The sequence below is a fragment of the Hemiscyllium ocellatum genome, chromosome 14, assembly GCF_020745735.1.
Source record: "Hemiscyllium ocellatum isolate sHemOce1 chromosome 14, sHemOce1.pat.X.cur, whole genome shotgun sequence".
Lineage (NCBI taxonomy): Eukaryota > Metazoa > Chordata > Chondrichthyes > Orectolobiformes > Hemiscylliidae > Hemiscyllium > Hemiscyllium ocellatum.
Genome location: NC_083414.1, coordinates 67417150 through 67428841, shown reverse-complemented (window position 1 = coordinate 67428841; position 11692 = coordinate 67417150). Strand labels below are relative to the sequence as shown.

Here is an 11692-nt window from a genome sequence, read left to right as displayed (position 1 = left end):
AAACATGAGAACATAGGTTATTGGAATGAGCAGACATGTAGATGAAATTGAATGCAATGACCATTTTGATCAGAAGAACAAGAGGAGGCAACATTAACAAAAGGACATTATTTAAAAGGGTGCAGATATACACGCACACACACACACACACAAATTGTTGGATATGCACAGCAAATTAAGAAAGTGCTTAATATGGCATACAGAAAATGCAAAATAAAGCTTTAAGACATTGCTTAGAATTGGGCAAACCATCGCCCTTTAGGGATTATGTGTAAGCTTATTAAAGAGCACAGGAAAAAAAATTTTGATATCAAAATTGTTTCAGGGTTGAAGGACATCAGTATTTATGGACAGACTGGAAGCTTTTCTTTTGAGAAGATTGAGGCATGAATCAATAAAGATTTCAAGATAATGAGGGATATAGACAGAGAGACAACGTCTCCACTGATTGGCTTTTGGTTCTCAATCTGCCCAAGACTCTAGACAACTGGCAAAATGACCAATATGAATAACTATTTTTACCCAGGTTAGGATTAGTAATGTACTGCCCAGTGTGGAGGAGACAGGTGCAATTGTGGCTTTCAAAAGGGAGTTGGGATAGTGCTCAATACAAGTTTTTGAAGGGTTGTGGGGAATTGAGACAAGTGGAGTTACACTTGCAGAGGTGGCACAGGCATGGCAGACTGAACAGCCTTCTCTTTTACTGTAACCATTCTCATTCAAATAGGCTGTAAGATAGTTTGGAACATCTTTAGGGTTGACAGAACTGTTGAGTGAGTGCTATTTTTGTTTTTTTAAAAAAAAAGGCAAGGCCAAAAGCAAAACAAAATTACGGCTAATAACACAAATACACAGATTGACTCTGATTTTGTAATCTTTATTTGTTGGGTTTCCAGTAATAAAAATATGTCAGCTAGATTCTGTACAAGGCCTAATATTTTTTTGTTTTTTTTTTAACAGACTCCTTTTTGTGCTCATATCACACGCTCCTAAATTACAAGAAAACGCACAAAAGATTTGAGACACCCCGGCAACGTGAATGCAGTCCCGGTCCCTGCTTGTCATTTTTTAAAAACACTGACAAGCAGCCCCTTTTTCTTTAACATATATTTATATATATAAAATTACTTTGAAAATTCACTGGAGGTGTCCTGCCATTAACAGACCACATTACGGCTGGGCAGAAATTACTCTGTACCTCTCGGCCAAGCCCAGCAAGAACAAATGGAAAAATAACATAAAATCGACTCTTTAAAAAAAAAGCACCATCTTTGACATTACGTGCCTCAATACCAGTGCATGCAACCAGCATTTCCGGTATGCTAGCACCACTTAGTGGCAGATACTTGTATTGGGACCATTTTGGCTCAAGTCAGCAGTTATTGTCAAGCGGAAGAGGCAGAAGATTAAACCATTAATTCTGTTATTAAGAGATCCTCCTGCATTCTCCTTGAAGAATTACTTCAGTGACACTACTGTTCGCACCCAGACAAGCCCACAAACACCACTACACCATGATTTCTCACACAGCTTTGAAACTGTTCCAATGCAGCTGTTGGTGAGGCTGAAGTCCAGAAATGTCATTTTGAAGAACGCTGACAACAAGGATGGCTACGTGCTGTGCTCAGCCCACTCAGGGTAAAAGCTTCCAGATTAATGATGATTGTAAGCACATTTATTATGGTTTAAGATGCACTGAGGCAATATTTCTTTCCCTGAAGAGTTTTGGTTCATGAGATGGAAAGACAACAATGGAGACATGGAACATATTGGTTTTTTAGGAATTTAGAGTCAGCATTGGAGACTCAGATCAGGTCCCGTATCATTCAGATAGAGAAAGGGATCCCTCTTAACTGTCTTAAAGTAATTGCTGTCCTGCAGTTGGATGTTCAATGGCCTTGAAGCCTGCAACCTGGTTGCTGATGCTCAGGCATTTCAGTCTCAGTAACCCTTAGGTCCCTTTATTTATTGGTTTGTTTTAAATGCTGATGGACAATTCTGAAATCAGAGCAGATTATTCAAATTTTGTCCAAATGAATGGGAATTAATTTAAACACATTTAATCACTGTTTGTAGCCCAAGACTTTGTGATAAACAGAACGCCATTACTTGTTTGTACTGCATTAGTGTGACATTACCAGCATAAACCAATTGTGCAAACCTAGTGTCCTTCATCAGCACACAAGAGAAACTTCTGACACTGCCACCCAAGAGGATTAGCATTCAGATCTCAGCTCAAAAGCCAGCACGTGCTCCATTAAGCATCCCCTCTCCCTGCATTACCAAACAGTCTCTCACCCTGAAATACATGATTATTTTGTTAAATATACAAAAGAGACAGATGTTGAACACTCCACCCAGGTCATATCCTTACACAAATTTAATTTACACCAGGATTGGACTGGCCTCAATATTCTATCCTCTTCTAAATTGTTGCTTGAATACAATACTTATACTGACTTTATATCACATCGATTAAGAATTTAGGAGATCACAGCCACTGACTGCTTAGATTAGCACCAGACTATTTCATCTCAACTTATTCTCAGCTTGTTAGAGGCAAGAGATAATGCATTAAACAGCCACGTGGAAAATCTAAAAGCTATGGTCATTATGCCCATGTTTCAATGACTCCGTTGACTTATTTGCTGTTGCAAGTCACTGGTAACATTCCTATCTGGAAGTGAAAAATGGATGGAGGTATGAAGTGTGCTTAGAAGAATGCGCCAGAGAAAGCAATTGCAGAAAGAAAATCAGAAAACAAAGACACGAGTGAATTATGGTATCATAAGACTATCTCACGTCAGCATCTTCAAATTTAATCTGCTACTCCCACCAAATAATTGCAATGAAAATTAATTCAAATTGTCACCAACAAATCAACTATCAGTCACAAATCGCTGAATTAAAGAGAGGGGCTATACATTATCATAAGATACCTGCACACTGGAGATTACTATTCCTTGAGGTAACCATTCCTCTATAGCACAGTTGCAAGATTCGAGAGAGATGGAACCTGATACAGGTTATAGTATAGATGTTTCATATCTGGTACAAACCAATGATGGGATGAAAGCCTCCGGCTTTTCCATTGAGTTGGATTCAAACCCAGGTTCCTGCTAAGGGGACAATTCATCACCATTTTATTACGACAGGCCAAAAAGATGTAGGAAAAGTCAATAGGAACCCTTACTGCCTTTTCTAATGTTGAGGTGATGCATATCAGTTAGATTTAATACACGTCCCATGTAACTTGCAATGTTTCCTGCAAGCAGTTGATTATATAAAAGGGAATAATTCCAGCATCCCTTCTTTCTCAGCTAAAGAACTCAATAAATTCATTGTTAATGCAGCACACGGCATCCCTGCAGGTAATCTTTTCAATTCTGTGAAAAGAACTACTAGCATTTCTCCTTCATGCAGTTGGACACATTGGTCCATTCTCAGCTTGTTCATTCACACACCTTGATTGTAAGAGTGTATAGACATTTGGATATGCAACTGAGAATGCAAACACACATTTTAAGCATGCAATTAATTTTTAAAATCAATTTTGACACTGTGTCCAGCCAGAATTCCCCAGTTATGAAAAGAGCAAATGAGTTTCAATGGTTGTGTAAACTCAGAATTCGGAAATGGTAATTCACAACCCTCCCCTACACAAGCATACCTTCACTCTCCAGCAAAGACACTACACTTTGCAAACTGCAAAAACTTCAAGTTAGCTTAACTTCTACTACCTTCAATTAATGTCAAAGTGTCTCAAACAACCAGGCAATGTACTGTGCTTTCTTTCTCCCTCTCCTGAGAGGTGATGATAAAAAAAGTGAGTAGTAACATTGTTAAAGGAATAGAAACAAAGGACTGCTGACACTCCTCGAAGTACATCTTGGTTGTTGATGCAGGCTGAATCTAGGCAAGGTTGCACCACCCATAGCCTTGAGAAATGCTGGGGCACAGTTGCTTTTGTTCGCTTGTCACACTGAAGTTCGATGAAGGCGATCATTTATTGGCACATCCGCTGTCTCAGGATTCTGATTAACGAATCAACACTTATTGTACCCTGGAGGCCATGGCATCTAAAGCACATACTATTCTGCAACACTGACTGAGGTGCTCCTTAATGTTAAAATACAAGCAGCAATGAGATGCATTTAGCAGGGCATGGGCTCAGTCCAGAAATTTTATCTGTTACGTGAAATGGTGGAAAATCATAGCCCAAATCTTCATTGTCATCACCCTAAATATATGGTTCTCTTTATAAACCTTCCATTTTTTTTTAATATATACACTCACACATATAAACAAATGTGTTTTAGAAAATCCATTAAAAAAAACAAACTGTTCTCAGTTTTTCTAAGTGCAGTCTCTTCAAGCTGCGATACTGCATGAAGGTCAAAAGTAGACCTCACAAAAGCTGGTTGCCACTGAGGCAAAATTATTCCACAGCCCCATAGTCTGCAGGAGCTGACCAGGCTCTGTGATTGCACACAAATAGATGGGAAAGTTACAAGTAAATTTTTTTTGCTTCTTCTTTGTCTCCTCGCATGTATGTGTATGTCACAGGGCTGAACTCACGGTCCCTGAAGTAAAACATTCATTACTTCTGCTATCCTCTGTCGCCCTCACTGTGGGGGCATTCCTCATGCCTGGATCACGGTGTGTGCCAGGTCCATCAATCCAGCTGGTAGGATCATTCATTCAGGGACAGGATAATATCATCTTCCAAGTCAGAGTTATCCGTGGAATCCGCTGGACAAAGTGGAGAGGAGAATTAATTACTGTTAGTTAATTACAAAGACCATTAAAAGTGAAAGGGACTCTAATTAACAGACATTTAGTTAAACAGAGCTCTACAAGATTGGTTGAATGTTTATATAGGGCATTTCCTGTTGCCCAGCTTACCAATTCTCCTGCCAATCTCCTAAAGCCACCACCCTCTGAGGACTAGTGATCATATATGCCAGCATCTAGTTGAGACTCTAACACTACCAGATTCAACTATTCCAATATGGTCCTGTTCAGCCCCTCATCTTCCACCCTCCATAAACTTCAAGTTCAGCTAATATTTTGTTAACCTTAAAAACAACTTTGCACCAACGTCCCATTCACCCAAAGGAGATAGGCTGGTCAGCGGCTTAGCAGGAATAGGGCTAAGGGAGCAAGGGTCGTCCCTGTTCAAGGTGAACTCGGTTGGGGATGTGAGTGAAGTTAGAATAAGAAAAATAAGAAACTCAGGTTTAAGTATAGGGGAGCCTGAGAGGGATATATCTCCTAGTGGGTTAGTTGAGGTGAAGTCAACAACAGAGTTAACTGAATTGAGACATTGATTTTTGTACCAAAGTCTAGAGGCTCCTCACACTTATTGTTGGAGGTGGAAAAGGAAGAACAGAGGTGTCTCAGAAGTATCATTTGTAGTGAAAGCAAACTAGACATTCTCTTTCCCTCTTGATGCTCTGATTGGGAAGCAGTTTTAGATGGACAATATTAAGTGGTCTAGTCAGAACTGGTAGTGAATGATGAAACAAGACAGTTAATCAAAGGCTTTAAATCTACATCCTTTAGACTTAAGGCAGTCAAAATGCAGGATACATCAGGAAAGATCTGGATGAGAAAAAGCAGAGGCAAGTCATGAAAGTTAGTTGAGGTGCAATTTAGCAAATCAATAAATATTGCAGTATCGTGATGAATTAAAGGCCAGAGGCAAGGTAGTTGGGAATTTGACAGTGCTGTGTTAAGTGACTTGAGGGAGTGCATTTACTATGGCTGGACTCAAAGTAGTGGGCTTGGGAAAGTGAACGAGAATATGGATAGAAAGTGAAACAAGGAAATGATCAGATTGCACTATCAGCAATAATTACAATGTGAGTTGCAAGGCTGAGAGATTGACGGGGCTGCAAATTGAGAATTTCTACAAAGAGGGAAGTTTAGGAAGGAAAGAGGGCAGTGAACTAAATGAAAAGAGTTGAGATGGAAGCGATATTTATCCAGGATGAGTCACCTGGTGCAGAGGTTAAGATAGGAAATCAGAGAAAATTACAAAAGGGAAACATGGACAGGGTGGGCAATACAGATCTAAGATTTGAAGTAATTGCAATGGATGGAAAAGGCAAGATTCTCAAAACATGGAGAAATTGCCAGAAGATTGTGGGAATTAGCAAAAGAAGTGACTTGGAGATAAAGGCCACACCATTGCCAAGACTGCTTGACCAGGTGAAGTGGTGGATGATGTAGTAAGTAAAGGAGTTTCATTAAGGAGAAAGGTGTCTTCAACCTTCAGACAGGTCTGCCAAAGCCATATAATGAACATAATCAGTCACAAATACCTCAGGTCTTTCTTCACAAATCAAGCAACAAAGGGGAACAATAATAGTCAGAATCCAGAGGCTCAGTGTTTACACTGAGGGGGGGCATGAAAAGGAAAATCTCTGGCAGGTTGAGAGGATAGGGAGAAAATATATGATGCAGTAATTGAGGTTGCTGCTCATTGAGAGGCTGCAATGAGTAAATTGGTAGACCAATTGGAGGATGCCAAGAGAGGGACAGAGGAAAATTCAGGAATTATTTGAAAGGAGATCAAACCTGGAATGATGGCAACAGAACAGAAAGATGTTGATTACTCAAGAATTGAGGTATGATGTTAGACCATCAGGGGATGCACCAGTTTCAGAAGCCAAGCATGGCCAGAGAAACACAGAAGGGTGCCTAGACTGAAACAACACACATGTATCCTGCAACTCTCATACTGGAGATGAGCAAGGTATGGAAATTCAATGTTAAGCTGACTGGCTATAGATGGAGGATATCCTTAAACAAGGTTTTGAACAACAGCAATACCACAACAGCCACGAGGCCAATGCTAGAACCAGCTGTACAAGGCCTGGAAGATTCAAATTTCCCTGCTTTCGTTATGACTTTGGCAGCACCTGCATTTTACTTCACCAATGAAAAGTATTCCCATGTCACCATAGCCATGTCTGCTGCCTCCACACATAAATCAACAATTCTTGTACTGCGCTTGCATTCTTTTTATATGGCTTTAACTATCCTGGGAATGTAACCAATATTACTTTTTCAAAAGCAGCCATTTTTCATTTACAGTTGCACTCACCAGTAATTCATTTAAATTACAAATTCTGTCCTCAACTTACTGAATTTGGCCATACTTCAAATGAAGTATTTTAACACTAGATTGTTCCTTGCCCTTTCCCAAAGCTGACTTATAACAGTTTGATCACTGCTTCCTAAATATTGCCTGACTGACACTAACTTCATTCTGCAGAAATACATCCCAGAAATGTCGTCTTTGTTTGGCTAGAAATATGTTGCACTCAAAGGCAGAGCTACACTTTTTTTGGGATTATTGCACATATAAATGGAATTGACTTACAATCTCCAAGAATGTCTGTATCTTCGTCCTCCCATTCATCATCTTCCTCCTCTTCCTCCTCCTCCTCAGCTTCTTCTTCACCGTTACCCAGTAAAGCTTCTAGCTCCTCCTCATCAGATGGAGTGAAGTCACGTTCTCCATCTTGGGCTGCATTTGCTTCACTTTCATTATTTTCATCCTCCCCATCCAGCAATGGGTCAGTGTCCAAGTCATCAAGGTCATCTTCGGAATCATCATCATCGTCGTCGTCGTCGTCATCCTCCTCTTCCTCTTCCTGTGACAGCAATATCATCTTTAGTTCTGTATAATACTCAGTGATATTTTCTTCAAACTGACTATTGTCAAAATATGACAAAATATTCACAGCACCAGGGGGGGTTTTCAGCCCTTGAGCTGATCTTTCCCTTCTTCACTCAAAGGGTGGCAAGATCAGCTGGTATACCACTTAAAAACAGCTACAGCAACACAGACCAGTGATTAAATATTGGGCAACTTTGTTGTGTGGTTCAGTAAAATACTGCACAGAGTTGTTTTTAAAAACAGAAGGATAAAGTCTGGGCAGGGCACTTTGCCCGCTCACCAAAGAGCGTGATCATTCCTGGCCTATGCTCAGGTCTTAAATTCTGCAATTTTGTCAAAATCTCAGAGAAAAGACTAAATTGAGGCAATTTTGGTCACTACTGCTGCTCTCTTTATTCTTTCCAATGAAGTTAAGATGTAATACTAACAATTAAACTCGAACACTGGCAAGCTCCAGGGAATTCTCTGCCTCCTGGATTGGCCATTTTTAGATTTCAGCTCAGTCTGGCAATGAAACCAGCCTTAAAATGAATGTGAGCTTTAATTAACATTACCATAATGCAGTGATTCAACACTAGTGCTGCTTTTTTCATCTAATTTGAGCTGGCACATTGCTACTTTTGGTTTTTGTCTTTACAGTCCTTCCCATTTTCTCCTTTCCTAGTACATAAAGGAATATCTCTCTCATCAGCAAAGAACCATAACACTTTAAAACCAATCGGGAATTGTCTAAAGTTTTGTTTTATGCCACCCTGGAGGTAGGACACTCATGCACTGGGGACTTGTTCGGTTTGGATGGGGAGGAAGAATACAAACTGACAACCTGGCTTAAACAGATATGCTGTTTAAAATGTCTGTCAGACTCTGCCACAGAACCATGTAGTTCTTCTGTGAAACTGATGAAAACAGACATCCTCCACTAGATCCGTTGCATTCAGGGATCTCAAAGATGTCAGACATGAAAATCCTGACTTGTTGTTTGGCCACAAACAGCCAACATGCCTGATGTGGCCATTATTTTAAAGGTTAAAAGGCTTAAGTGACAGGTTTTTGTTTCTTGACTACATCTTTAGACCTACTGGGTAGCACCGATTAGTAATTGCATCGTTTAAAGCAAACTGAAAGGATGTGGCTCAAGCTAAATACGTGGGAAACAGCAGCACAGACCTGATCCTCCTCTTCATCCTCTTCTTCTGCAAGCCGCTGACGCCCCACTTCGTACAACCTGCAGACAGTGTCCATTGACAGGGCATCCATGCTGCTGCCTTGGTTCTGCAATATATTGTGGAAAAATAATACAGAGCTGCATCCCATAAAACCAAACCACACTAATATGCAGGAATATCAGCTTTTATTTAAAACTACAGCTTTAAAAATCCTACAGTAAATTTATTGTGGTAAAACAAAATAAGACATTTCTTAGGAACATGATCAGATGACAAACTAACAACAAGCCACACGAGATGTTCAGGTGGGGATCAAACGCTTGAACAAAAAGGTGGGTTTTAAAGGAGTGCCCTAATGTAGTGGATGAGAGTCTAAACGGCTGAAAGCAGACAGTAATAGTGGAGAAGGAAGAAAGGAGAAACTTGCAGAACCCAAGGCTGTGCGCGCTTAAAAGCAATGGAGGCACAATATAATGGAGCAATTTGTTAGGGAAGGTGTGAATTACATTTGCTTTGCTGTGGTCCCCATGAACCTGTATGAGGTTCAAATCTCAATATTCACCACAATTTGCCAAATTAGGCCTCATCAGGTATTACTGAGCAGCCAATGCGAACATGGAGAATATCACATTTGATCTTGATTTGCCCTTCCTATATGTCAAATCACTTCCATTTGCAGCAATGCTACTGAACAATGAGGGTAAGTGAGAATTTTCTCCAATCAATCCAAACTACCTCAACTCTCACTGGTTGACTTTCAAAGATCAAAACGTTTGAATCAATGTATAACTGATGGTGACTTGACGTTCTGACTAATTTTGAAGCTGACAAATTTTGACATGCAAAGCAGAGATTTGGCAAATTGGCTGGCAATTACACTTTCAAACTTTGGGTTTAAATTTTGCCTACAATGATTAGTGAGTGTCTGTTCATTGGGAAAACTGGAAAGGGCTGAGTGCACTTGGGCTGTTTTTTCATATGATGATTCTCTGATATTGGTTTCAGTCAATTCAGAAGAGCTATCTGGAGAATGATGAGGGAAGGCAGGTTGCGATAAATAGCTGTGGAGGAAGCTTCACCTTGCTCTGAACCTGCTCCATATCTTGCTTGGCAGGACCCATAGCTGACGATGATTAAAGATAAAAAGGGAGCAAAATCTCATGCAGTGAAGCTCCTCACTTCAAATGTATAAAAATAAAGAAAATAAGCAAATATCTAGGCCGACTAGATCACAGTGTTGAAGAGTTGGCAGTTAAATCAGGTGAGGTAATCAATTTGTATTTACAGTCAGATATCGACAGCAGAAATTCGAACTTATTTCAAACGGATCACTCAAAGATTGAAGGATGAGTTTCCTGGGGATTTCGTGTAGCCTTAAGTTTCAAAGTTTGATCCTCAGCCTCTAATGGACAAGGGGCATGCCAAGTCTGAGCCAGGAGCAGGCAGCTGAGAGAATTAGCCGGGGAACTGGTTGCTGAACTAGTTACTACCTCGTGGTGAAATATACATGTTGCTGTACATGACTGTACTATTCTCCATAGTCTGTCATGCAAGATGATCCTTCTTTGAAGAAATAATAATATTGATACCCTCGTTTCAGCAGAGAAAATATATTTAAAAAAAATTTCTTCCTGCACCCACATAGACAGTTAAGAGTGGACAAGTTCTTCATACTGTAAACCAGAGCCTGAGCCTACCTCAATTACAGCCAGATAGCAGTCCTTGGTATCTGTGCAAAGGTCGAAAATGTTCCTCTTAACATCAAGGGTTGCTTTAAAAATATAAAATTTCAATTACCATTTTGCTGCAAATTACGTGACGACATTACCTCAAACACTCAATACAGAAAGCTAAAGCTGGTCAGCAAGTTGGTTCTCCTATTAATCTTTGTTTGTCTTTATTTCAATTTTGAGAGAAAGTGCTGTCAAAAAAAAAAATCAGCAAACATCGGCAGCGTTGGGGAGGAGAAAGAGGGCGAATGTTGAGAGTCTAATGATTTTTCTCCAGACCCAGGAGTCATATTGGCCTTGAAACTTTAACCGAACCTGTTTTGACAGGCACCGTTAGACTCGCTCCATTTTTGAGCATCTGCAATATTTTACTTTTACTCAGATGAGAAATTGACCTAGAACAGTTGATTAACTGTTGGCTTTAAAGAGCAAGGTGGCAAACTCAGCTTTGCTCAGCAAGTTACTGGAAGAAGCCAACATTATCTGCTTATAAAAGAGAACTTGCTGGAGAAACTCAGCAGATCTGGCAGTGTCCATGCAGAGAGAAACACTAAGTCTGATAGCTCAGAAGACGAATCTGTTATCTGTTTAAGATGCAAATGCATCAAATATCTATACATAAGCAAAATAAATACTTCGATGAGCTGAAACTAAAAAGGGCAAGGAACTTATACCCTAAAGGCATCACAAATAAGTTAGCAACATCAAACAACTGAAAGATAACTGTTTCTATCTTTTACAATGCTAACTAAAAATAACTAACAACACGAAATTGAACACATTTCAAAAGGGGACTATCTGAAGTTGGCGCTCAGCTCTCTCACCTATTGGTTTGTAGTCCGTAGCATCAAACGTCCTAAAAGAGGATCCAAAAGGACTCTTCATCCGCACTTCTATCAAATCATCTTCATCATCTGCTTGCAGCATAGCTAGAACACAAAAAAAAATCAGAGAAAGAACTCATTCACATAGCCTGATAACTCAGTGCTGTGCAGACTACTTGCAATGCAATGACTTAGGCAGGCAGATCGCAACAGCCAGTCTGTGTAAGTTTCCTGAACCAACCTATGCGTTTGCTGGGAAATGACATCATAGAAACATTTATC

The 11692-nt window shown here is 39.9% G+C and overlaps 1 protein-coding gene across 1 annotated transcript in view; it reads right to left on the bottom strand.

The window, feature by feature from the left end:
• Nucleotides 1-881: 881 nt before the first annotated feature.
• The window catches only part of LOC132822405 (DDB1- and CUL4-associated factor 1-like), an 81262-nt gene continuing 70451 nt past the window's right edge, over nucleotides 882-11692 (bottom strand). The window contains exons 20-24 of the mRNA XM_060835761.1: nucleotides 11411-11515; nucleotides 10554-10627; nucleotides 8858-8962; nucleotides 7391-7664; nucleotides 882-4752 (exon numbers count right to left, since the gene is read on the bottom strand). Coding sequence (XP_060691744.1) covers nucleotides 4694-4752; nucleotides 7391-7664; nucleotides 8858-8962; nucleotides 10554-10627; nucleotides 11411-11515 — 617 coding nt within the window. The 3' untranslated portion in view covers nucleotides 882-4693. The remainder of the gene's footprint in view (nucleotides 4753-7390; nucleotides 7665-8857; nucleotides 8963-10553; nucleotides 10628-11410; nucleotides 11516-11692) is intronic.